Source organism: Paramormyrops kingsleyae, chromosome 24 (genome assembly GCF_048594095.1).
Source record: "Paramormyrops kingsleyae isolate MSU_618 chromosome 24, PKINGS_0.4, whole genome shotgun sequence".
Taxonomy (NCBI): Eukaryota; Metazoa; Chordata; class Actinopteri; order Osteoglossiformes; family Mormyridae; genus Paramormyrops; species Paramormyrops kingsleyae.
Window position 1 is genome coordinate 7160664 of NC_132820.1, and position 27420 is coordinate 7188083.

General features: G+C 42.3%; 1 protein-coding gene across 2 annotated transcripts in view; it reads right to left on the reverse strand.

Annotated features, from left to right (window-relative positions):
* fstl4 (follistatin-like 4) overlaps positions 1 to 25778 on the reverse strand; it is a 132640-nt gene extending 106862 nt beyond the window's left edge. Inside the window, exons 1-4 of one of the 2 annotated variants that reach the window (XM_023803437.2) lie at positions 25315 to 25778; positions 24740 to 25003; positions 19326 to 19455; positions 4358 to 4409 (exon numbers count right to left, since the gene is read on the reverse strand). In XM_023803437.2, the coding sequence (XP_023659205.2) occupies positions 4358 to 4409; positions 19326 to 19445 (172 nt within the window). In that variant the 5' untranslated portion in view covers positions 19446 to 19455; positions 24740 to 25003; positions 25315 to 25778. Of the gene's footprint in view, positions 1 to 4357; positions 4410 to 19325; positions 19456 to 24739; positions 25263 to 25314 lie in introns of those variants that run through there. The other variant, XM_023803438.2, reaches the window with a different exon arrangement.
* Between the last annotated feature and the right edge of the window lie 1642 nt (positions 25779 to 27420).

Here is a 27420-nt window from a genome sequence, read left to right on the forward strand (position 1 = left end):
ATGAATATTGCAAAATTGTTTCGCGTTGTTGGTGCTTTTAAGGCACCAGTCTTATTTTCAGTCAAAAAACTGAATAGCGCATTTTAGTACTAGAAATTCAATGGCGTCGTAAAATATGATTAAAAACGGCTGAACAGATACCTGCATAAAGTGAACGTACTTCCTACAGCTGTACTGTAACGCAACCTCAGTTTCACTCTATATTTAAAAGAGCACACACTTCATTCTGGCCTAATATATAAATAGGCTCTGTGATATTGCACACTCAGGAAAATGGCCACCACAACTTAAAATTCCAGATTTGTGTCCCTAATATCAGCATTGATCCTCTTTTTCTTTTCAAAAAGATCCATCTACATTTCAGTACGATTATAATCTGTTGAAATGGAAGCCCAAAGAGAAAATTTAGTTACCGCGGCATCTTCACATATATCTATATGAACGATCAATGAAAATCGCACGGCTTTTATTTAATTCCCTTGAATTCATGGGTCATGCATAAGATATGTTACCCTACATAAAGGCAGGCTCAGACATGGACTGCTACAAGATAGGAATGGCAGAATGTGTGAACAGGCCATGGGATTGGGTGGTTCAGGGAGGAGATGTGACACATTGCAGTAATAACGATGAAAACAATAACAATAATCAGTTGTATTATTAGTAGTATTAATTTAATGCCGTCACAATCATTAAAAAGCATTCAAAATGTTTCACAGTGAGGATATTATGTGACAAACATGGTACAGCATGAGTTCTGGAGGATGGGATGGTGTCATTGAGGGAAAGAGAATCAGGTGATGGGACCGGAGTCGACGTACTGTTCCAAGCGTCATAATCGCTTTATAAGCAGTTATCCCATTACCAATCCAGCTTTCATCTGAGAGCGCAGGACCCAAGAGGAACCTGCAGTTCAAGGTTACCACCACGCAGAGAACATCTTAACCACTGAAAGACTCCGGAAAACGATCCAGCTGATTGCTGCAAAGCTCGCTGCGTGTTCTTTGATGATATTAGACCAGAGGTGGGATTTGAACCTGCTTTTGCTACATGCTGAGGCACCATGGGATGCGATGATGTAATAACATTTATCTAATGCTGATAACAGATATTTAATTGAAAGCCATCGCGTTGGGTTTTTTTTATGGTTCTGTTCAGTTATTATATTAAGAGAAGTCTTGGTGACCTTCAGTGTTCTTCAGCTGAATGAAATTATACATCTCGGTAAACGCATTATCAGACGGAGAGTGGCTCGCTCGTCTCCCTCGTTGAAATGGAACGCCGCGGTCGATTCGATTATTTAAATTCAGTTTTTTTTTTTTTTTTTGCAGATTCCCGCACTCTGATTCCACCCCTCTTGGGCGGAGTTGAGCTCGTAGGCCGGGAAGGTAAAGCTCGCAGGCAATGAAATGTCATTAAGGAGGTGTGAGGGCTCATTGCATTTTCCCCCAGAGCATTCTGGGAAAAACTACGCTGACTGGACACTCTGGGGGGAAAAAAATGGCCACGAATCGGATGCGAAACTCTTTCAGTGCTTTAGCCAATTGAAAAATCTTTTTTTATTAGTCTTACATTTTCCTAGAGGGTTTAGGGAATAAATCCGCCACAGATTCCTTTCTTGCAGGAAGAAGTCATACGATTTTTATGGCAAAACAATCGTTTAATGTAGCATATAACTCAACTTTACTAAGTATGGCACTGGGACCAGCCTAAGGGATGTGTCCTCATCCTTACTGCACTGTAATTTAAATACATTCGCTTTCTCACTGATACCCGTATGACTTGTTTTTTTCTTAGCTGAACATTCCTGTATATTTTACTCCCCCAATTCCCCAAATGGCTTCTTTCAGTCATTTCGAGCTCATTGAAGTATGTGCCTTTCAGCTGAGTCATATGCAATTGCCACCCAATTATTATCTCAATCAGTGTTCCCCAACCCAGTCCTCGGGGATTGCCAGACAGTCCACATTTTCGCTCCCTCCCAGCTCCCTGAATGCCTGGTACGGGTGTTTGGAGCTTGGAGGGAGCGAAAAATGTGGACTGTCTGTATGGATTGGGTTGGAAAGCACTGGTCTAAATAAACCACAGGGCTTATCCACTTGGGTCCGGTTCTTCCTGTGGTTTCGATTCGTGATGGCGCTCAAACTCTCACGGCAAAATCTATCGTCTACTGTAACATACCGTTTCGCAACCCAGTGTTCTCGGACCCCCAGACAGTTCCACATTTTCGGTACCAGGTGTTCTGTGTTTGTGATTGCTTGTTTGTTTGGTTCAGGTGGGCTGGGTGCTGCGAGGGAGTACAAATGTGGACTTTGAGGCTCCATGAGGACTGGGCTGAGAAAAACTGATCTAGCATAAACTGAGAACATTCGATTGCAGATTAAGCCAACCAAAAAAAAAAAGAAAGAAATAAAAATAGACAATCGTAATAAGAAAAATGAAAAAAGTTGCTTTTTTTGACAAAACTGACCTTTCCGAAGGCTTACAGAGAGCTTGCAGTTATTAAAAAAATGTACAAAAAACCAGTGTCCCCTATGCACATCACAGATTTCACAGGTAACTTATCTCTGAGAGGAAACTGGGACACTTTGATTAATGTCACAGTCGGTAAGTGAGGTGTGTAGACACAACAATACAGTCTGCTCAGCGAGGGACGCGGCGCAAGTGGCGGGAACAACCGGTGGGAAATGCCAGGAACCGCTGTGATTTTTTATTTATTTTATCGGTCCTCGCATAAAACCGCGGCATGTTTCTCTCGACGGCGAAGGTGCTCAGCGAACAATAAACGATCAGTCTCGGGAGGGATCAGCGCTTCTTTCTAATTTCCTCTAATGCGAGGTGTCTTGTGTTTCGGGCTGAATAGAGCCTAAAAATACAAAATAGTGCACAAAGCAAGACCAAGTGCCTTAGGCTGTACTTGTTAGAGCATCTTTATTGACTGTGAAGTGTCCAAATTTTCAATCCTAGTGTTAGAACAGTAGTTGGATGTCCTCTCTGTGATTTCCTCAGGGGTAAATAGCCTGTCTGTCTGTCTCTCTGCCCGTCTGTCTGTCTCTCTGCCTGACTGGCTGTCTCTCTGCCTGACTGTCTATCTATCTACTGTATCTATCTATCTATCTATCTATCTATCTATCTATCTATCTATCTGTCTGTCTGTCTGTCACTCTGCCTGTCCATGTGATTGTCTCTCTGTCTGCCTGTCTGTCTGTCTCTCTGCCTGACTGTCTGTCTATCTATCTATCTATCTATCTGTCTGTCTGTCTGTCTGTCTGTCTGCCTGGCCGCCAATCAAAGCAGTCTTTCTGCTGCAAATATAAATAATTATAATTTGCCATCTTACTTAGAGCTCATCAAAGCTATTAATCTCCTGCAGCAATTCAATAATTTGTAATGCCCCCCCCACCCCCACCACCCCAAGCATTAATAAATGGGTCATATTAAATTTATCAAAGCAAGCTGTTATGCGGATTGGGATATTCCTTAGACGTTTCAATTTACTGAACATCATATTTTGAAATTATTTCGACTAATGAAGCAATTCGCAAACTTAAAGGATGTCTTGGAATGAAATTAAATTAAATTACAAGCATTTCAATATATGCATAAACCTTGCAATATGTAGGAAAATGTCTTTCTGAATATATGCTTCATAACTGCATGACATTCTTTTAAGGGGCATCCAGTCACAACTAATACATTTGAAAAATCTAAAAGCCCCACTGACAAACTGAATACAAACTCTGGCAGAATGCTGTACACCCTTTGCTCTGCTTGCAGGATTAATAGCATTAAAAATGTCTCAATTATGCGACCACTATAGCAGACAGACTATGGCACAGCTCAGGAACTGGTCCATAGCATTTGTGTAGCCAGTATGATCTTCGTTCTTTGGCTGTTTTAGCCGGTGGGAAGTACAGAGGTGCATCGTTCAAGCAGCGAGGTTATTTATCGTCCGATAAGCATAAGTATTCGGACGTAGCTGTGCCGCTTGGTGCGCACTTGTCTTTAGCTAGTCTGCTAGAAGTTTTGTACGTGTCCGTTATGACAGGATCTGAAAGCCACAGTGAGGGTGTCGTGAATAGCGGAGGTGGAACGTTCAGGTCCAGAAAGGACAAATCCAGACCCAGGTTTTGCTTCACCCAACCAGCTGAGTCTTCTGTGACTGTGACTCTATATACTCTAGTGGTTGGTTGAAACAAAACCGTGGTCTGTATTTATACTTTCTGGACCTGAACTTTCCACCAAACATTGTGAAATGTGGTGGATTCTCACATAATTTTATCCATTAGTATCAATTCAAGATGGAGGGAAATGTCTACTTCAGATCAGGAATTTAGGAAATGATGTCAGTACTCACAGTTTTTGGCTGCATTTTCTGCTCTTCCGTTTGTAGGTCCTGCTCCTTCAGGCTACAGAATGAGAAGAAAGACACACCAACTTTTACAGTTACAATTAACCACAGGGAATGTACTGTACTGACCCACGTTCCAGGTCAAAACATGCACCTTCCCGAAAGTGAACATTCCGGCACGCCCGGCAAGTCTGATTACGCCCGACGTCTGCTGGCAGATCATGGGAAGGCTGCACCAACATGGCCGCCATCCCGACGATGTGTCTCAACCCTTCCTGTGACATCACGCTCGCTTCTGGATACCTCCTGTGACATCCGCGGTGAGCCGGTGCCGCCGTGAAGATACCAACAAAGACGAGGGGTGGAGGGCTCTGCAGCGTTTGTAAGATCAAGCAGAGTTCCTGGACTACTAGAGCTCACGGGACTACATAACATCTCACCTCAAAGTGTCAATCTTCTCCACAAAACAAACAAGCAGGTGATGGAATTTAAATATAATGAGTGCAGTGGTACAGTGACTCTGGACAATCATCCCATCCAGGGCAGTTACCCTACATTGTGCCCTATGCTGTCTGAGTTAGGCTCTAACTGCCCCCATAACCGGAGAAGGATCGATGTTTTCCTTCACACTTGTCCCTAAATCACACTGTGCAGCCCTTAATATACCTCCTGTTCACCACAACATTCTTCAGTCACCATCTGACTTGAGCTCATCGCCCTGCCACTGTAACTCTACAATGGCTTTTGTGTTCCATCACCTTGAACAGCGTGAAAGCGAATCATTTGTCCGATTCAGATGTCAGCATGAGACGTTCAACGGGCAAACATCGAGGTATTTCGAAAATAATACATGCTTTTATGTAATCCATGGTTCATGTTCTCTGCCTTTTCGCGTGGCTGCATGTTTATGGACTGCGGCAGAACTCCTCAGTGGGTAGGAGAAGCCAATGCAAACGCTGGAAGAGCATGCAAACTTCACGGGAATCACTGTAATGCACTGCCAAAGCTTTGAGCTGCATACATGCCAGAAATAATTAAAGGTACAATTCACCACTGAAGGGGAAAATGAGGCATCTAAACCCATGATAGGTAGACAATCTTGATTCGTCAATTAAGAATGTCAATCACTGGTTTTGGGCGGTTCTCATTGGTTACGGTGGTTGACAGCACACTATAATCCCACCCACCACAGGTTCTGAAGCCTCGATTTTCACCATCCCTGATGTTTTGTATACCTTTTATTATGCCTGGCCCTGCAGTACAATACAGAGCATCCTTTGTACGAAATCCAAGACCATAATGAGGCTTGCAGTGAAAGCTTGTGTGTGAGACACTGGGTTTAGCTGGTAATTCATTGCTTTTCTGGGCGATGAGACAGATTGTAGCCTTTCATCAACCGCAAAAACCAGTAAGGGAAACTGTGCCCACTCTCTGTTTGTCTGAACTGTACAAGGTTCGGGAAAACGGATGGTTTTTGGGTTTAGTCTCACGAAGTGAGAGAGGTTGCTGTCCTAGTGGAGATGTACTTAACCTGAATTACTGCATTAAAATATCCATCCACGCTAACTGATAATATCGAAAGCATCAGGAAGACAAATTAATAACAGAGGAATACTTGGTGAATTTGCATGATTTCAACGATTATATGCTGCTACTTGGTACTGACAGTGCAAATTGAAATTTCCCACTTTCTTTGAATATCTTTATCCATTAGGCTCTAAATATGCATCCACACATCCATCTACTGGCCACTTTCGCAGAGTAAAATGGAGTGGGATGGGGGCGTGTGTCTGTGGGTGCCTGAAGCATATCCCAGTCAATATAGGACACAAGGCAGTGGTACACGTGTGTGTGTGTGTGTGTGTTTGTCTGTGGGGGGGGGGGGGATCTGTGTGTGTGTGAATGGGGGGTGGGACCTGTGTGTATGTGCGTGTGTGTCTGTCAACAATCAACAAACTAAAAATGCCAAAAGTCTCGTATTTTGTTTGGTTACTTATGGTTAAGCTTAGGACTGGGTAGGGGTTAAGGTCGTCATTGTAGGGATTAATGATTTTCTCATAGAAATGGATGGATGGTCACCACAAAGACATGAATACACATATGTGTGCGGTGTGTGTGTATTAATGTGTGCATGACTCTTATCAGAGCAGCAGGGAATCATACAGGGAGCATCTGTAACGAAAGTGGAATATCTTGATTTTAAAGATGAGATTATAATGGGTTTAACCGTTTTGAGTGTTCAGCATCATTGGTTTAGCGCGAATGAAATGACCCGATTCATTCATCTGCTCAGTCACTACAAAAAGATGGGGAAGGATCTTGGTTTGATACCCCGGTTTCAAAGACAGAAAATCAGAATTGGTTAATCATATTTAGGTTGTTAACTTATTAATCGTAATAACTGATTAGCAAATCAATCAAGGGCATCAAGCAGGGGCTGAGATGCTTTAACGAGCCGCTCCTTGCGCTTTGAGTTGCCGTAGCGACAGGCTGAGGACGCAGCCCCATTCACTGTGAAGTGAGACGTGTTTCTCGCATTGTAATGGTTTTATTAAAATGTAATGAAAGTCTGAGGGACTCGCTGCCAAAATGAATTCGCAGCCGACACCTGAATGGGTCCTAACCTGAGTGCCATTTAAGCCAAAGCTGACAGCACATACAATGAAGGCCTTTGATTAATTGCTAAATGATATCAGTGCCCCCCCGCCCATTTCAAGTATATTCCATCTTCTGCGTAATTAAACTAGAAACCCTGGAATGGCGACTTTTGCCAAGCTGAATAGGAAAAGTTCACAGGAGATCTATCTGCCACCATATCTAACCACTCCGATGAACTCCAGAGATGTATATGGGGGGCGGGGCCACATAGGGACCGCCCCCAGCTGAATTCTGATTGGTCCGCAGAGCGCCATCTCCCCTGCCACTCACCCATACAAAACATATTATTGGCTAATGATAAGGTTGGCTCCACTGTATGAATTATGGCCCCTCTTATGTCCCCACCTTAAAAAAATCCTAGAATTACCCGATGAGTGGTGGCACAGAGGCAATAACAGCGCAGCGGTCAGCGGTGGCGTGTCCGACTGCAGCCTCGACACGAGCCTGTGATGATAGGGGTCCGGCACGGACGTGGGGGGTGAGATGAGTCACTGACCCATTGGCAGAGAAGCAGCAGGAAACCCTTTTAACAAGAGCCAGGGGCCTCACTTCTCTATTAATAAAAAAACACAGGGGGGGGGTGATGCAGGCCTGCAATTTTCACCTCGTCAGGTTTTGGAAGTAGAAATAACCCCCGAAACTGCGGGGTCATAAACAGACTGGAGAATGGAGTTACCCAAGGTCACCCCCCCCCCCGCTCAAATCCCCTTGCTATCTTTCAATTTTCCAAACACATTTAGAATTTTTGAGTGCACAGCGATACTGTCAGTGGGTTTAATAGAAAATGTGTTCACACTAAATGCCACCTTATCTGGTGTAACCTTTAAGCACATAGTCCAATTTTGATGTATATATTAAAAATTATTTCACCACAGCTACTTAAAATACACCTCCCACCAATAGCAAAAATAACGACTTAATAACTTGACTTAATATTGATTTAACAGTGAAGAAATATCAGCCATATTTTACTAATTTAATACACTGGTACATTGTTTTGTACACTTCAATTTATTCTTTAATTATTATTTATTCTTTATATTTTGGTGGTAAATGGTTATTGTACTACTAATTTTCCTTTGTTTATTGTCTGTTTATTTACGTTACACTTTGTTATTTCTTCTTATATGACAAATAAATTTCCCCCCACAGAGATCAATAAAGTTCCATGTTATCTCAATATTAAGTGTATAACAAATGAAAAACTAAGCCAGTTTAATTAGTTTACCAGTTTTTAATTTATTTTTCTTTATTGTTTTTTTCTTTATCTTTTTCGTTATCATGTGCAGTAGTAGCTATTGTACAATAACTGAGCAAACTGTCGACTATCTCCCTCTGTCTTTGTACGCAATGTGATTTAAGATGCTGCAGCTGCTCGAATTCTCCGCCCCCCTTGGGAAGAGTGACGTTTCAGTCTCCCTGTGACGGATCTGCAACTGCAGACAGAAGTGAAGGGAAAAAACTGTCTGTCGTCTTTTTTTGTAACAGGTGTGCGACTGCTTTTTGAACATTATGAGCTGGTTTAATTCACTGGAATAAATGTCTGTTCTCTTCAGTCAGCCTGCCATTGCCTTACAAACCTCCTTGACATCATTGCGACTGATGGTCTAGTTTTTCCTCGCGTTTATTTAATTCCTAGGGCTGTCACACTTTTATCGCCTCCCCTATGAATCTAACACCGTAGCCTGAACAGACTCCTGCATTTGCTCCTCAGTGGTAAAAATGTGGGATTCTCGTTATTTACTGTTTTGCTGTTTATCCAGTGACTTCCCCGATATAACGAAAAACAAACACATTGCAATCTGGAAGATGTGTCGTTTGCACTGTGACTGTCGTCTGGCGTGAGACGGTCCTGCAGAAACGTGTCACAGTGGCTAAAATCCTGTCACACTGCATCAGGGTAAGCAGCCCTACAGTCCAGATTTTGGGATTTTGTGCTGGCAGACAGAAATGAAACCCAGCAACTGCTGTGATTTGCAAAACATAATAAGCAGAATGTGTTACAGTAGAATAAATATACAGAAAGTTTGAAAAAGTCAAAATATTAAACCGAAAGGGTAATTATGGAGTTTCTTATATCTGTATTCAGGTTGGAGTATAAAACTGAATGTTTCAACACCACTAAAGACTGACTTCTAGATCCCATGGCCAGTAATTAATTAAATGCATCCAGAACATTCTTGGCCAAAAACCTTCCACCCCCTCCAACCCCAAAAAAACTTTTCCTTTTATGAGCCTTTGTCGGCTATATTTGACAAAGCTGTGCTCCATGAAATATTTAGAGAAAATTGTGACATCGAGCTATTCTACGAATGTCAAGGTAAAGTCCATTACTGGGTCTTGTCTGAGTATGGTGAACAATACCTCTTTGTTCATAATATTACATATTTTTCTGACAAATCAGGAAATACCTTATAAATATTATTTAGTTAACAACACACCAATGTACTGTATGACCTCAGTACACATGTCCTTAATCTGATTTGCTCCAGTCCCCTTGCATACGAAATTACTGGACGTTTCTTATAATATAAATAGAATTAGTTTTTTCTGTGTTTGTTTTTTCAGTCTTACACTGTCAGAAAAAAATACCAATTTGTACCTTTGCTTGTACCTCTGCTTCAGCTGTACCCTCAAGGGTCTGCCAATCGTACCCTTAGCTGTAAGTAAATGTACCTTTTAAGGTACAGAAATGGACTCTGAGGAACATTTCGGTACCATTGGGAGTACATTAGTGTTGTTTGTACAAAGGCTGAACCCCTTTTTTTTCTGACTACAAATACGCTTCTGTTGTATTGTGATTCCTATTGCGTGTCAAATAAAACGAGTAAAATGATGTTCTCAGGTGAAAAGCATTCATCATCAGCAGTCTGCTATATCGCTATATCGTCTGAAACAGTGACTGTGTTATCATCTGCAATGGACATTAGTTTTTTGTTGGTTGTTGCTGTTGTTGCTGCCATGTGACTCTGCTACTGATGTAGAGGATTAAGCCGATAAGTTAAATTAGGAAACAAAAATCAAACCACAGGCATCACAGAATGCCCATAAACTCACATTGATTAGGAAAGTTAATTAACCTCTCTGATTTGAAAGGACAGATTAAAAACAAGGTTATAATGCATTTAACTAGAACTGAGCACTGCCAGGTTGTAAACATATATATAATAAAGGATATTACATTTATATAAGACACCCAAAGCCCTTCACAGAAGCAATGGGGAGCCACTTCAACCACCCCCACTGTGTGGCCCCCACCTGGATGATGCGACGGCAGCCATTCTGCACCAGTACACCCACCACACAGTAGCTAAGGTGGTGAAGGGGCAGGAGAGAATTCACCAGTTAGGTACAGGGGATGATTAGGAGGCCAGATTTGAAAGGGCCACAGTGGGCAATTTTAGTCAGGACATCGGGGTACCACCCCTGCTCCTTTGAAAGTTGCCCAGGGATCTTTTATGACATCAAAGAGTCTGGACTTTGGTTTTACATCTCAGCTGAAGGATGGTGCCATTTTTACAGCACAGTGTCCTCGTCACTGCACTGGGGTATTGGGATCCACACAGACCACAGGATGGGCTACCATGTCATTGCACTGGGATCCACACTGACCACAGGATGGGCTACTGTGTCACTGCACTGGGGTATTGGTATCCAAACAGACCACAGGATGGACTACCATGTCATTGCACTGGGGCATTGGGATACACAATGACCACAGGTTGGGCTACCATGTCACTGCACTGGGGTATTGCAATCCACACTGATCACAGGTTGGGCTACCGTGTCACTGCACTGGGGCATTACAATCCACACAGGTCACAGGATGGGCTACTGTGTCACTGCACTGGGGCATTGGGATCCACAATGACCACAGGTTGGGCTACCGTGTCACTGCACTGGGGTTTTGCAATCCACACTGATCACAGGATGGGCTACCATGTCGTTGCACTGGGGCATTACGATCCACACTGATCACAGGATGGGCTCCCCCTATTGGCTACACCAACACCTCTTCCAGGAGCATCCTTAGTTGGTCTCCCATCCAAGTTCTGGCCAAGCCCAAACCTGCTTAGTTTCCAGTGGGTTACCAGGGTGCAGCTCCCCCCCCCCCCTTATGAAAGCAGATCCTTCTCATGGAACCTTTCATACATACTGTATATATACGTATGAAACAAAACACTCCAATAAAGTGATTCACGTACAGTTCTGGTCAAATTGCCAAACATTGGTAGAAATTTGTTGTTACACATTCGATTTACTGTATGTTTGTAATTTTTTTTGACAGATTTAAAGTTTTCTCACCTAGAAAATATAGATATAGGATCTGAATGCATTTGAACACAGTTACACGTGATATCCCAAAACAATGTTAATATATATTACGGCCAATACCCTTTATAATTTTTATTTTAATCAGTTTAAGTTATTATTTACTATACGATATATTTTTACCAATAGTTCTTAAATATTTTATTGACTAATACCCTATCCAGAGTGTCTCCTGACTTGTCCTCAGTATTTCCAGGGATGGTTTATAGCAGGGTTATTCAAATCACGGTCCTCAAAGTCCGAGCACTCCTGGTTTTCCAGCCTTCCTTTACCTCTCAGTCAGTTGTGAAGCCTCTGACCAATCAGAATCAGTCATTATTAAACTAAATACCTGGGAGAACTGAAGACAAGGCCTGGATTTGGAATCGAGGTCCAGATTTGAAGAACCCTGGTTTATAGGGACAACATGGCGCACCACTGGGTAAGGCCATGGTAGGTGGGCTTTAATGGTAGATATTAGAGGTCAACTTTTCAAGAAATATATATTATGAATTAAACCTGTATTATAAAAGAATCTACAGGCTCTGTAAGCAGAGTTGTTGCAAGCATTTTACGTTCTCATGTTTGAGTGCTTAGATACATGTGTATCATTCAGTTCTCTGAGAAAAATTCCATTCAGAAGAACCCTAGACGACAACGTTAACTTAATTTCTTTGTCGATAGTGTCATCGCATGCTGCAGGGATGGGAAGTGCACACGAAGGAAAGGTGCGACGACCTCGAAATAAACACTCAAAGGTGCCAAGGAGGAGACACCTGCCAGCAGAAGTGCATTAGATGACAAATCAGTTGGCTGTTCTTGAAGACTGTCATCTGTGGGCTGTCAATAATGCATGGCGGACGTGCAACACTGTGGTTCCGGAAGCGCTCGGATTTTTGCGGAATTTGTTGGAGGAATCCTGTTATTATTGAAACAAATTCCAAAATACTCCATCACCCTGTACTCTCTAAGCAGTTTGGGTGGGGGGGGGGTTAGTGGATTACATTTCAAAAGGCGAAACCTTAACACATTCGGAAGTTTCGATAAAAATGACAAACATGACATAATTTCGTCTTATTTTACGTCCAAAGTAAATTTCTTAAAGAGTCCTTAAGCTGTTCAGATCCTGAGATTAGTCTCAGAGACGCACGGGAAAATCCCACTAGGCTGTTCGCCTCTCCAGGCGTAATAACACGCTTTTGTAAAAACGCGCTCCTTTGTGTCTGGTAACGCCGACGGGCTTTCTAAAGCACAAACATTAACATTCTGTCCATCCCCGAAGCGCATCCTGATCTCTTCAGCAGATATCAACTTATTCTGATAAACCAGCCGTGTCTCCGGGGCCCTCGTCAAACCACAGACCTCCGTCTTATCTTTCACACACAAACAAACACACTCGCACTACCTCGGATTTACGCAGTATCGTACCGCAAAAAGTTCCCTGAGAATAAAACACGCCTGCTAACTTTCTGCTGATCCTGGTACAGAAATTTATTAGCAAATTAGCCACAGTTACAGAAGCGCAGCGAGAGGCTGTGGTAATGCTTTGAGGAGCACTGTGAGGTATTAAATTATGCATTTCAGATGAGTTATTTAGCATTATGCAGCTGATAATCTGCTGGCTGTGTACAAAACGACTAGGAATACACTGTGCCCATTTTATAATTAGGTCTGTCTTGGAGTTCTTTCTTTTCTTTTCTATCTATCTATCTATCTATCTATCTATCTATCTATCTATCTATCTATCTGCTGAAATTTTCTTTCATCACACTGCAACTTCACAAAACAGCCACCGCAGGACAAGTATATGACTAATTAAGGTGTTTGAAGCAGTTAAACGTATTTTATGGATTTTCATATTCTGGCATTCTTGTAAACATTCGTGAAGGAGTCTGGGTTAGCCCGATCAGCTGCGTTTCCATGGTGACTGATCAGCGGCTCCAGGAGCGGAAACGCCAGCAATCATTAAAGGTCAGAGGGAGACCTTGACCTCTGACCTGCCTTGTTGCACACATCCATCCCACAACAAGATGCTCCTCAATTATTAGTGTTTATAAAGACATTTTTTTTTTTGCATCTAAAGTATTTACAAATAAAAAAATATACCATATCGCCCCGTAATCCTAAATTGGGTAATTGGTTGTAAGATGGATAGATGAAATTAAACAATGTAAAGTATTCTATTTATTGTTGAATAGGCAAAAAAGTGGCTAATAATGAGTACTCAGCAAACCAAAACAAAATAGGCTTTGAAAAATTAATCATAGTCCAAGTGTGAAATTAACGACCTACATAAATTATACTTCTGTAAAAAAAAAAAAAAGTAAAAAAAAACTGCTGATTTAAGTTATCCTTAGTGGCATGATTAACTAATAGAAAAACATACTACATCTATTATAAACACACGCTTCACCAATATAGGGATTATACTTGACGTGCGTGGCCATAATATTAGGAATATTATGGTAATTAGAGTGCTAATTGTTGCTCAACATGAGGGCAGGGCAGGCCTTTGATGTGGATCACATATCCAGGGCTAACACTCTGGTCAGGGGCCTCATCCTCGACATCACAAAGCACAGAAGGCATTTTGGCAGAGTACACCCTACGAACCGGGACAGGGAGCAGCTGGAAAAGCTCAAAACCACTCTCTTTTATCACCAAACCAGCTTTATCAAACAATCCAAAAAATCTGGTCTCCACACTAACCATATGCTTGTAGAGCTGAGGACTGAAAAATTAAAAAGTTCTTAAATCTATAGCACATACATTTTTGGGGGATGGTGAGTGCTGGGTAGTATTGAGGGGGGGGGGGTACAGTGCGAGTTGAAAGGTGGGAAAAGTGAGGCTCATACCCTAAATATGCCTCTGTGTACACGAGTGACACACAGTGACGAATGATTTTTATATCGCTTACTCACTGTCATGGATATTCCTGGATCGCAGTCAGTCACATTGCAAACTTTGCAGTGACTGCCGGTTTATGCAAACAGCACCCAAGGGCCAATCACGTATGCGAGCGATTCACTTGAATTCATTCATTGTAAATTGTTAAAAGTAAATGATCTTGTCAAATACTTTTGTTTTGGGAGAGGTGCGATCGTTCTTTTACTCGTTTTCCTCTATCCGCTCTGCTCTTCTTTTTCGTTATTTACTCTTTCCCTCCTCCTCTCCCTTTCTTCTCTCCATCCAAACAAGTAATGGGCTTATCGGGTAAATTAAAAAGGCATTTAAAAGAGAAACAGTTGCACAGTAATATAATTTAAATGGGAACAGCTATCTTGGCTGCGGAGAGTATTTTGTGAACAATGCCTCGATGATGAAACTGTAATGAAATTTTGTTTGCCGAAAGACATAAGACTAGACAAACTCTTTTCTTATCTAAAGTATATTTTCGGATGAAGCTCATCTTTGAAAACCCTAAAAAGCTTGAGCTTGTCTAGAAATTGGCATTAGAATCGTTTAAGGAGGCCTTACCCATTCCATGTGACCACAAAAACCACATTTCATCAAATACAATGGACATAAAATCCTTTATCTGCCCAAACTCCAACCCCAAATTTATCTCTGCTCTAAATGGCATGCATTACAGGGCTCCGATATCTAGTGGATCTCGAACTGCTGCTGAGCCCATTTCATAATAAATAAGCTTTGGGTGTCTAGGACTGATAAATCTGCTGAAGGTGCATGAATTTAAGCGCGGAGAATAACCACCAGATTAACCACCAAATGACACATGAAATGATGGATTAACCACCGGATGACACATGATACAGAAGACATTCTGAATATGGAAGTTAGGGGAAGGAAATCTGAAATACAAACTAAATCTATATTAATGGGACCCCCCATAACCACTGGATGGATGGATGGATGGATGGATGGACCAGACCCCCCATAACCACTGGATGGATGGACAGACGGATGGCTGGATGGATAGATGGACGGATGGATGGACGGACGGGCGATGGGTGGATGGACGGATGGATGGATGATGGGTGGACAGACAAATGGCTGGATGGATGGATGATGGGTGGACGATGGATGATAGATGGTTCGATTGATGAAAGAATGCAAGGAATTTGATAATCATACAGTAATTCATACTACTAGTTAGACAGCAATATTCAATGACAGGTCTTTAAGTTGTCATCTGAACTTAACGATACATCCATACTGAAGACAGCTGTAGCTTTGAATCCACTTCTAAGTGTCACAAGTAGAGCACATGAGCTTTGGGCATTAGCACAGAGACACCTCGCCACCCCGTCATGAAAGGTTTGCTCGATTTATGTTCACACATCTTGGAGAGGAACTGTCGCCTTTGCAAGCTCTGTCTCAAGGTAGCAGAACCATAATCTGAAAAGCTGAATTTACATACTAAAATTAGACAGAAATGTTCTTCAATGTGTCCTGACATTCTAAAACAGCCCGTCACTAACTAGCCCTACTTGACATACCACGTCACACATGAAGACCACCCACCAACTCGTCCCAATATTACCACTTACCAGAGGTGGATAGTTCAGGCCCAGAAAGTAAAAATCCAGACCAAGATTTTGTTTCAACCAACCAGTTGAGTACTCCGGTCTGGATTTTTTACTTTCTGGACCTGAGCTATCCACCTCTACCACTTATTACCTGCTCTCGTAATTTTAAGTACGGTACAAACATTGAAAGCACCTTGTCCCCCCCCACCCCCACCCACCCCGTTTCTTGGAATGAGGTAATAAATCATCCCAGTTGTCCTGGGTTTGCTTATAACACTGTGTCACCCATATGAATCGCAATATAAACCCAATAAACATTTTAAATTACCAGACTTTCTTCTGGGTGGATGCGAATCCATATAGAGATGTAAGTATTTTTTCACAAGCAGGTGCTATAAGCAGAGCATAAAGCTCTCTCTTCTGACAGACCTTAGCAAATAAAGCCAAACTATTGTCATATACTCCATAATAAATTACAGCCTACCAATTTTTTCCCCCTCGCTGCTAGGATTCATGTACTGTAGTGTGGCTTCATCTTAAAAGTCAAGCTCTGTTGGTTGATTTATAATTTTCCTATAACTCTCTGCAGCTAATATATAGAGTTCATGCATTAACAGGCTGGTATTGTACAGCTGCCGATTTTATGAGTTCTTAAGTAATTGGAATAATCACAAAGACTGATGATATTTCGTAAAACCCGGTCAGCACAATTTTAATGGAATAAACAGAGAGTAGGCAGGTGAAATCGTGTTAAAAATGATTAATTTCAGCAATACAAAAAGAATGCATAAGGAAGTTTTCTCTCATCCCGCTCGGCCAAGTTCAACGGGGTCAAACATGGAAGCAAGCATGCTGCACACCTTCATATATACACACACGTCAACATGTGCACATTCTGAGGCTATATCTGAAATTACGTTTCCCCTGATCGCTCGCATCTAACTAGTGCCGACGTTACCGAAATCGAGTTTTTAAATAATGACTTCTGAGGACTGCAGCGATTTGCTTCTTAATGGTATGGTGGGTGTCGAAATATATTCGGGGGAGGGGGGGATATTTTGGGAAAGATTAACACTGAATTGTCACGATTGAAAGGCTGTCCTTAAAGTCATGCGACCCCCACATTACATACAGTAAACATCAGACAGTCAGGGCTGCATTGTGATGGACGGGATGCTGGCAAATGGGCTCCCAGAACCCACAAACTGAGGTCACAGCCAAGGACCAGACCCAAATTTATGTTCCTATGACTGGCAAACACAAAATAAGAGGTATTTGAAATAAAAGTGAGTGGTATTTGAATATTTATGTTGTGAGAATGCTCTGTTTCAGGACTCTCGTAATTGGTTTAGTAACTTAGCAAAGTTAAAACGGATCTATCGGAATGGATTCTTTTTGTTCCACAGGACAGTTCCGATGTGTGTGGCCATGCCCTTTATAATTACTCTGCATGCCATGCTAACCTCTCAAACAGAAAGTCGTGGACAAGCAATGAGGGCTTAATTAAAGGTGTTATTGCTATTTATTTTCTTCGCTGACGTGACACTTGCCGTCTCCACACGGTTATAACAGCCGGCGAAACTGCGTTCACTTAAATAGCATCATAACCAGAAGCAGAGAATAATCCACATGGACAGGTGTGATAGAGAATCTACGCCCCGAGGCAAATCAATATGAAGCTCACGCATTACATTTAAAAATGACTATATGTTTATATTATTGACAAAGAGATAAAAATCTAATCCTAATTACTGCAATAAGTGCGACAAAATATGTGAAACTAAATATGTAGGCCCAGTTGTTGATAATAATAATAATAATCAACAATGTACGTGTAATTTACACCCGAGGGGTACGGTATGGTAGCTATATGGTGAACAGCATAGGCGGTCGCCTAGGGCACCAACTTCCGAGGGGGCACCGACTTACCAGCCAGTTTCACTTTGCCCTGGAGACGGGCACCGGCACTCGATGATGCCCGGCTAGGTGGCCGCATTGGCGGGTATTACAGTTGCCTTTTGAGCTTACGGCACAGCTCAGACGGGAACCTGTCACATGCCAGACAGCCTCTCCGCACCTCTCATCCTCACTGACTGCTGTACAACTTATATCAACACTGAAGTCGCCGAGTCTGCAGGACGTGTCCCCTTCAGAGGCTTTTGAACCCGGTTTCCGGTGCTCTCTCGCTTTATACAAGCGGGGGGGGAAAAAATTATGAACTTGGAAATTGGGTTGATAAGGTATCAGCTGGTTCAGTGCACGCACACGCTATTGAACTGTAACCGCGGATATATGCTGATCGCACAAAGTTAGCGGTGGGGTCATGATTAGATATGGCCAATTATTGGGTAAGTGAAGTAATTTGACGGAAGTATGTAGCCAAAATGGGAAAACACGACACTGTTACCAGAGTGTGCTCTGCTTTTGAACAGAGAGATTAAAGCACCCTTATGAGAGGCAGCAAACCAACACCCAGAGCCACGATAGCATGGTAAAACAGTCATTTTATCTGATTTGTAAATAATTCCTCCCAATTCCCCAACTGAAACACACGCCCCACTTAAACCTGCTTTCTGGTACCATATGTCCGATGTTCACTAGCAAAGCGTATCGTTCTGTACCCTCAGTGGTAAAAATCGCAAAAGAAAAGGGAGCAGCTTTTTCATTCATTTCATCTTATTTTTACCTCCCTTTCTCTGTAAGCCTGGCAGGTGCTCTGTTTGCACTGGAGAGTTTCGGAGGAGAGAATTGCCCCGGAAAGAAGGAGGGTCGAGCATTTCCTAGATCGTCGCCTGCATGACTTTCCCATGGGTGAAAGTGGACGGGCTTAATTGCATTAAGAACTGGAGGATGACAGTCAGGGAGTCTTTCTGCATATCCCATCATGCTCTGCTCGGCATACACACACAGGGGTGAGAGTGTTAGGGTCTGAGGAGGGGGGAGGCCATATCTCCAGCGCCCCTGGGGAGTTTTTCGGGAATCTCCTAGGCGGATGCTTGATTAGTCCCAAGCTGTATTTATGCATCGGAATCCCTCTGCTGTCACTTCTGTGCTCCACCCACCAGACAGGAGCATTTTTCAAACTGCAACCCCCACCCCCCTCCCCCCAAATGCATCAAACGAACGACTGGGGCGTGTTATTGGAGATGAGTTATCGATTCGAGGGTCTGCACGTTGTGAATGAGGAAGTAGGACCCGGCACGAGGGGGAAGTATTCAGGAGGGAAATAGTGGCACAGTGCGTGTGGGCGTCACCCTTTTAATGGATTCCTGCACCCAGTATTTCTTCACGGTCGCAGAGCACGTCCCAAGGCACCAGTCAGCCAATGAAAATGAGTTTTTACAAGACAGCCAATCAGAGATTCATTGCAGACCTTCCCACTCCGCCCCCTCAACAGCTGTACCGAGGCATCCTGTGCAATTCATTATTCAATCTCGATAATGGCGTCGGTTTTAGCTGGACTAGGTGGTAGGGGGTGGGGGTCGGGGGGGTACAGATATGAACGTTACGCTTACCTTAAGCTGGATATCTGCTGCCATATCTTCTGCTACAGGCTTCCCTTCAGAGCTTGGCCATCCCTCTCCTGGCCACAGCAAGGCCGCTAGCAAGACTGTCCATAGCCCCGTCCAGGCCATTGGCGTCGATCTGTCAGGGAGAACGGAGCGGGAGTGAAACGGCTGCCCCCCCCGACCGCATCGCAAAGAGCTCAGGCCAAACCACCACTGACGACGACCGGCCAGCAGCACGCGCCCAATTAAGCGGAGTGACTGGAGTTTGTGTAACACCCTGGTCAAACTGAGCATCCAGACAACGAAGTCGGGTTACTATGAGATAATTACAAATCTACTGTATCTACTAAAAGTAACACGACTCCACAGCTTTGTGGAATCAATTAAATGTGCTTCTGTTATCTGAGTCGAACATTTAATCAATAATATGAATTAGGATTGAGTATAACTTGACTTTATCTGTCATTCAGTTTTTGATGTTATGTTTGTTGTTCTATGTAATCAAGTGGCTGATAATATATAAATATAAATATATAAATTAATTTTTAAACAGAAACTCACCTGAAATGACAGGGTCAGAATTCAAGAATCTAGAATCTAGACATGCAACAACTTTCAGGCCTCAGTATGTGATTTCCTATGCCTAGAATGTAAAATAATAATAATAATAACGTAATAGGGTGTAAAAATGAGCCATAATTAGTCCTGCGATTCATATGTAATTTTATTTTCTCAGTGAATTGTAAATGGGAAAAAAAGAGCCCAAAATCCAGGAAGTTGTTAACAGGCTGTAAACAGTTATACAGCGTTTGCCCAGAAATCTAGCGAAGAGCACAGGTGACAAGGCAATAAACAAGAAATAAGATGCACCTGTATTGCCTGATGTAGGTGTCAACACCTCCAGGGCTGGATATAGCACAGGAAACGGGCAAAATTTCAGGTTAATCACAGACACAGGATAGAGGGAGGAAAAACTGTAGGAAGGTTACAGTGAATTAAACAGCGCAGTCAAACATGCAACGATTTTGGTTCCTGTTCCCTTTTCCCTCTATTTGATACCTAAGGGGATATTGACCGTCTCCAAAAGCTCAATTTAATTTCAATCTGTTTCTTATTGATTATGGATATTGTCATTCTAGACTTTGTGAAAATCAAGTTTAAGGTCATTTGATGTGTTTCAGAGTGACAAGCATGCGACCATCCAGTTCCAGTCAGGTCTATGTACGGTCAACTGTCTGGTCCGTAGCCTGGTGCACACAATGTCTGGTTTGGATCCTGCTCCTCTTGTTTTGCTGCCCCATATTGCACGTCGCCATGGATTCAACGTCGTCCGGTGACTCCAGGAAGCACGCCGATGAGAACTGAGATATCTTTTGCTAAACGTGAACATATATCGAGCGGCCAGGACCTGATTTCCCAAGACTCTGCGTTAGCCGACGCGACAAGTGCCACAAATTATACCAGCAGAAAAATGAAAATCGTTACCCCAAATTAACCCGCCTAATTTATGGGCAAAAACGTTATGCTAATTTAATCAAAGTCCCCAACCACTTGAGACGAAAGGCCCCATCCTCGCGGCCGGCACACGCACCCATACACTTTCGCTAACAGACTTAATAACTTTTAACACGGTTGCTGGCGGACCAACATCCCGTGTTGCGTTAACGAGGCCGTGACCAGTGCCGCGTTGCCGTCGGTTACTGTGCGCCCGTTGTGGATTCGACGAGAGAGAGGAAATGGAGCTGCCCGTCAGGGAGAGAGCGACTCGTATTTCACCCACTATCGCTCTGACACCAGGTTAACGGGATGAATTCTCCCCGAAGTTTTATACGACAAAACTACGTGGTAAATCTCCAGCCTCCTGAAGTGTTTCGGAAGTTGTACGGCCAATGCCACCGGGGACCTAAGACGGCGAAGCGTTCTTTGTCCCGACACAGAGGAAGATGCACCCACGGACTCACAGCTGAGACGAAGGTGACGGGAAACCCGCGGAAACCAGGACTGCATTTGCATTTATTATTTTAGCAGACACTTTCATGCAAAGAAACTATATTCAGCTCAGTGCAAACAAGGTCAGGAAGCACAGATATTAAAGATTTACTACATGTCTAAATTACATGCAGAGAAGTTGTTCTACGATACAAATACTCAACAATACAATACTGTAGAGTCTAGAATTTCTCAAAATTTTATAAAATCACGTTAGTTAATATTTAGGTAGTGGAGCAGGAGCCTTCCAATGTTTCTGGACAAATGTGCAGCTTTTTTATTACTGAAAAGTGAACAAAAACCCAAAGCCCTGAGGTCAATAGCTCATTCCTGCTTCAAACGAACGACATCCTCAATGATCATCCGTACTTATCACAGCTGTGAGGAACATCATTTATTTACACTTTTTTTATAGGACACCTGGGTTTCATTTGGGCCAATTTTCTTTTCGTTCACCTACGTGAAGCTACTAGCTAGTTGCTCAATAAAGATAAGCGTAACAACTTTGACCTTTCTCGTTCTTTCGTTCGGAGAGTAAGGAGATTATTCGATGATGCTTTGTGGACAGGGCAAGGTCCCTGGACTGAAATGTACCACACGTCTAAAAAGCCGGCTTAGTTCTCAGTGCGCTGGTGTTTATATAGCCTGAAGCATGCTGGAACAAAGTCAGCACGGGGCAGATAAAGCCTTAAATTACACATATAGAGATCCTTGACATTTCCTGGCCGGCCTGAGCCACCATCCATGTTAATTAGCATCTGACTTTCTTTAAATCCCTTTAGAAGAACGGCGCAATGGCCAGGTGGAGGTAAGACCTTGTGGTGCCCCTGCTGTCCTGCACGAGATGAAGGGAAGCCTTCTCTATATCACGGGCCAACCTACCTACGAACGAGTCAGAGTCATGATGACTGGGGGGCTCAGCCATTTGGGGGGCAAGATGGACGTAACATAACGCTCAGCCAAGGAAAACAGAAAATTACACATATACAGACGAGTGCTTGGATGATGAATGGATGAACAGATGGATGTATTTTTGCCTACTTTGTTTGTATATAGTATTTATATAATGTAAACAATGTGTGTATATATCCATTTAAGACCATTGTACTTATTAGTTTAAATTCAATTTTATCTGTATAGGGCATATTCACAACATTACATTGTTACATTGTCTCAAGCGCTTTTAAGCACTTTTTTACTTTTTAGCACAATGACCTCCAGTATACTTATATTAATTAATAAGGCTGTTTTTGGCTGTTTGACATGTGTATACATATTTCACCTGCACAAAAACACATATACATAGAGTTCTCTCACATCATTATACACAGCTGTAACTAACTGGATTTGTAGACCCAAAAATGTGAATGAGTCATCCTCATTAGCAGTAAAACGCGTCCATGAGTCGCTCCCACCAATGTACAACCCCCTTTAGTTTACATATAAAAGTAAATAAAAAGCAACTGAAAATGATCAAACATGCACATGGAATAGACCACACCACTTTCAGCTAGGACGTGTTTGCACAGCTAAAACGGATTTCTTTGTTTAGAGACTCGTCTGAAGTGTAGATTCAGGACAGCAAGTCATATGTATCCCATAAGTAACAGCACCGTTGTCTAAATTAACACGTGACACATAGAGAAGCAAACGTAAATTCTGTGTGTTAATGTATAGTGTAAACCAGGCACGATATGTCAGTAGCAAGACATATATATTTGATTTATTTAATTTATTTGATACTTTATTATCATTTGAATTAAATAATGCTTTTATTATTTACTAAATAAAATCTAAATTCACCAGTATTACAAGAGGACAAAATCCACAGCAATTGTCTATTTATTTGTTTTGTTTGTTTGTTTGTTTTGATTGGTATTTTTTAATTTTGTGTATTTTCTCAAGATATTCCAGATCATAAAAATTCTAATTATATATAAATTACCAAAACATCCTGTAGAATCTTTCACAATGTTTCTGCAAATGTATTTTGTAATGCACTCAGATGTTTTACATACAAAAAGATTTCAAATGTTTTTGCATATAATAAGATTTAAAGGCTATATTAGTAGCCTGCATGGTGTAACCCTGTCACCTTTTACTTTGAATCCTTAAATAATGCACTGTAACACATTTGCTAATGGTGCTTTAATGAGTATTGTGCTAGAGACATGAACATCAGTCAAGCATTACCACTGGACGATCTGCATCGATGCAGTGGGTCTTCAATCGCCTGCCGTGGATTATAAAACTGCACCGAGGATATTCTGACTATACTGCATTACTGCCCGTACTACGCCATTTCCAACTTGAGTGCCTAAACATCCGACATATATCGCAAACATGAGCATAATACAATGTCTAAGCAACGTTTACCGATATATCGTGAATGTATCTATATACGTCTCTATCCAGTCTATTTGCTTACTTGGGTTTCCAACGTACTGGGAATTCACATGTTGCGTATTCAAACTACTGGATTTCAGCACCACGCTTGTGGACAGCTCCGTCTGCAGCGTAATAAGGATGCACGTCTTTTGTAAACTTTGTTTAATCCACAAAGAAAGAAATGCTTTAATTTTTAAGATCAAAATTCGGCGGGCATCACTGCTTTCAAAAATGCACAAAACAGAAGTTTTCGTGGATCGGGGGGTCTTTTCTTCTTGGCTATAAGCAGACGTGCGAGGCATTATTTAACAGGGCTGCTAGAGCGCTTTTCCAGCCGGGATGGGACGCACTTGTGATGCAGCCTATTTCCCGATCGCTAACTTCTCTAGCGAATTATTCTTTCAGTCTTTTGATTGCGACTGGTTAAGCCTCCAGTTTAACCGTCCCATTTGGATGCGAAAAGTCAAACTACAAGAAGGATGAGCGCTTATTCAGATTTATTCAGCATCACTGACCAGCACTGGCCAAGCCATTTTAAGCAACTAAGCCTTAGTACAAGCGAAACACAAATTGCTTTTGTCTCGCGATTAATACACGCAATTCCCTCTTAAAGTTGCACCCCAACACGTATAAAATTGTTATAAAGTAGGATTTTTGTGTCAATACGTGTCACGTTGCCAAGTCACACAGCTCTGAGCAATTATGCTCGAAATCGGAATTACCGACAATAAACAAACTAAAGGCATCTCTTAAAGCAGAAAAAGGGAAGAAACCACCGCGTGTATTTACGTGATGTGCTTAATGATGAATGAAGATTCATTATGCCTGTTTTTTATATAATAGCTCCTGTATGTGCTTCCACTAAATGTACAATGTCAAACAGATTTTTCAGTTAATCGTAAAAACGAAATGAATACATAATAATTACAAATTTAAAAAAAACTTGAAAAGGAACCTTTTTAGGAATTCAGTTTTCTGTCACTAATAATATGTATGTGCACAAACAATACCATGCCTGCTTATCATTTGTAAGTGCTCCGTACCTGTCGTACTCCGCTGGCGAAGAAACGTGAGACCGCCGGTACCCAGATGAGTCGCAGAGGTATTCGGACTGGATTCGGTCTGGATGCGAAGCGGCCGCCTTACTTCCACGTTTGCCGATCACTTCTCGTGATTTAAACCTGGGCTCCGGCAACAGGGACGTGCTTCAGCGTTCAGACTCTCGGCTGCGGCACCCCATCCTCGCGCGTCTGCCCCCCACTCCGCTCCGGCTTGTCCTATTTCAGCGGCTCCAGACTACACTCCTCCTGACGTCACACGCTGCATTACTAACATATCTGCATATTCCAGTCCCAAACTGACACCTGTGCCTATTTCCGCGCGCTCCGTTTCCCCAGACAATGAAATTCATAAATAAATAATCGCAATGTCAATAACTACTACATGTAAATAAGCTAAACAAATACTAGGTTTATAAAACCCTTGTGCAAAGCTTGTCTCAGGTTTAATGGTTTGAATATTCTGTTAGTTTTTTTTCCCCCGAAGAATAAGATATTATGCATAAAACGTCCAATACGCATAACTAACGACCAGTTTCTAAGGTAAATTAGTAACTAACCTAGTATTGACGAGATCCAGCCAGTGGCATACAGAAACCTTCTTAATATTCTGTTTTACACCAGAGGAAAGGCCTGAAGATCAGAAGGGTGGCCGCTAAAATATACCAGACGTATATTTCAAATGAACCTCTGCCTCCCTTTTCAATAAATTACTTTTCCAAAGCAATTAACATTATATGTGGACAGAGGCCAGATACACCCGTCAAATCAATTTCAGAGCAGCTGCCGAAGCGCACATGCCAGTCCGGAAGCTGAAGGGAAAATTCTACTGCGTCTGACATTTTAAGCAGCAGCACAGAGCGGCATCCCCCATCATCTCACTTACGCTTACTCACACTCATCTACCTTAATCAATGATATGTTATTCCCTAATTTTACTTGCAAAGTTTTTATATATTTTAAAATGATTTGAATCATTCACTTTAAAGAGCTCCGTGGCGCTTAGGCACGCGCCAGTACGAAATTAGCGAATCTGAGTGTCAGGGCAGAAGGAAATATGACTGGTTCAAAGATAACAACTAACAATTAGCGACTAGAGGAGGTGGAGAGATAGACATCTGAGTGGTTCGACCCAGCTCCTCTATAATCTGATTGGTTATCTCTCTGAACCAGTCATGTTTCCTTCTGCCCTCAGAACATATTTGTGTAAGTAAAACTCCCATGAGCAAACAAAACAGATGGGTATGGTCAATCAGTCAATCAATCCAAAACCCATTTGTCACATGCACAGTTTTACTCAGTATAACGTGCCGTGAAATGCACGGTTTGCCTAACCCCAAAACTCAGAAACCGGGGACAGAAGTATGAAAAGAAAAGCCGTTAGACATTATATATCAAACAATTATGAGAAAAGAGAACAAGAGGACTTAATCGGCACTGCGCCCCCATTGCTTCCATTCGACCGCTGCCACCGGTGTCTCGTACGGCGGGACAGAGAGGCGCGGTTACAGGAGGCCCCGAGTAATCACAGCCGACGGCTAAACCCACACGGGGCGAGAGGACCCTGCAGCGCGGAGCGAGCTTTCGTAGCGGAGTGTCCCCAGCGGCTCTGCGGGGGGCTTATTTAGTGCTTAGAGTCGTAGCCTACAGCGTGATAAAACCACATAATGAAAAACACAAGATATCCAAAATAATACTCCCCCAAAATAAATTGCGTAAAAGTGAGATAATGGTAGTTATCATGCACTAAGCCATTTCTACCGCCTTCTACTCTTCTTGTAAAATCAACGACGGATGCGTAGGCAGAGTATGGTTTGGACATGGGGGGCAAAAAAAAAAACGTATCTTGCTTACCCTTTGTGTTAACACACATATCTGATGCATACAAAATGCATTATTTTGTCCACCTATAGGGTACCAACAAACCACTTATGCAAAGGTGTAGCATAGAACAAGGTTTTATAATTGCGATTTTATAATTGTGCTAGTTCCCCCTCCCCGCCCCAATACACCCCAAACTCCACCTACGGACAGATACAGGGAAAATGCCCGTTTCTTAACTTTCTGTCTCATTTCCCGCAGCTTTCTCTATATTTGGGCAGGAATCACAACAAAGGAGCCATGATTTATTTGGAATGTTGTTTATGATTTGAAAAAGTTCTGCCTTCAAACCTGATTATCGTTCAAAACTGAAACTCATTTTGTTGTTTGAACCAGTGATCATTGAAGAAAAATGCTTTGAAGTGAAATTAAATGAAATTGCCCCAAAATGTGGCAGCCTTTCCTACACGTTCCACTAGTCTTGTGTGATACCTGTGATTTTATGTCCTAACAAAGCTTTTTAACGCCCTGTTTTCCTACATCGGTCCTGCGCCACAGAAACTTTCCAGTAAAAGTTTCGAACGTGCCCAAAGATTGTTCCACAACTTCCTATTTAATTCGAGATCCTTTTCGCTCCCTCGTACATTGTGTCTCGCAGAGACGGGGAAATAGATTCTTCGTGAAAACTTTTTGACTTCAGAGAGGTGATTATGAGGTGAGAAGTGAAAGATGCACTTGCTTCACAGTTCACAGCAGTAACAGCAAGGATTGTTTGGGGATAACAAGTACGAGAGCGGAAACACTGTCTCTCCTGATCAAGAGGGAATATAAGTGGCAATGCAAAG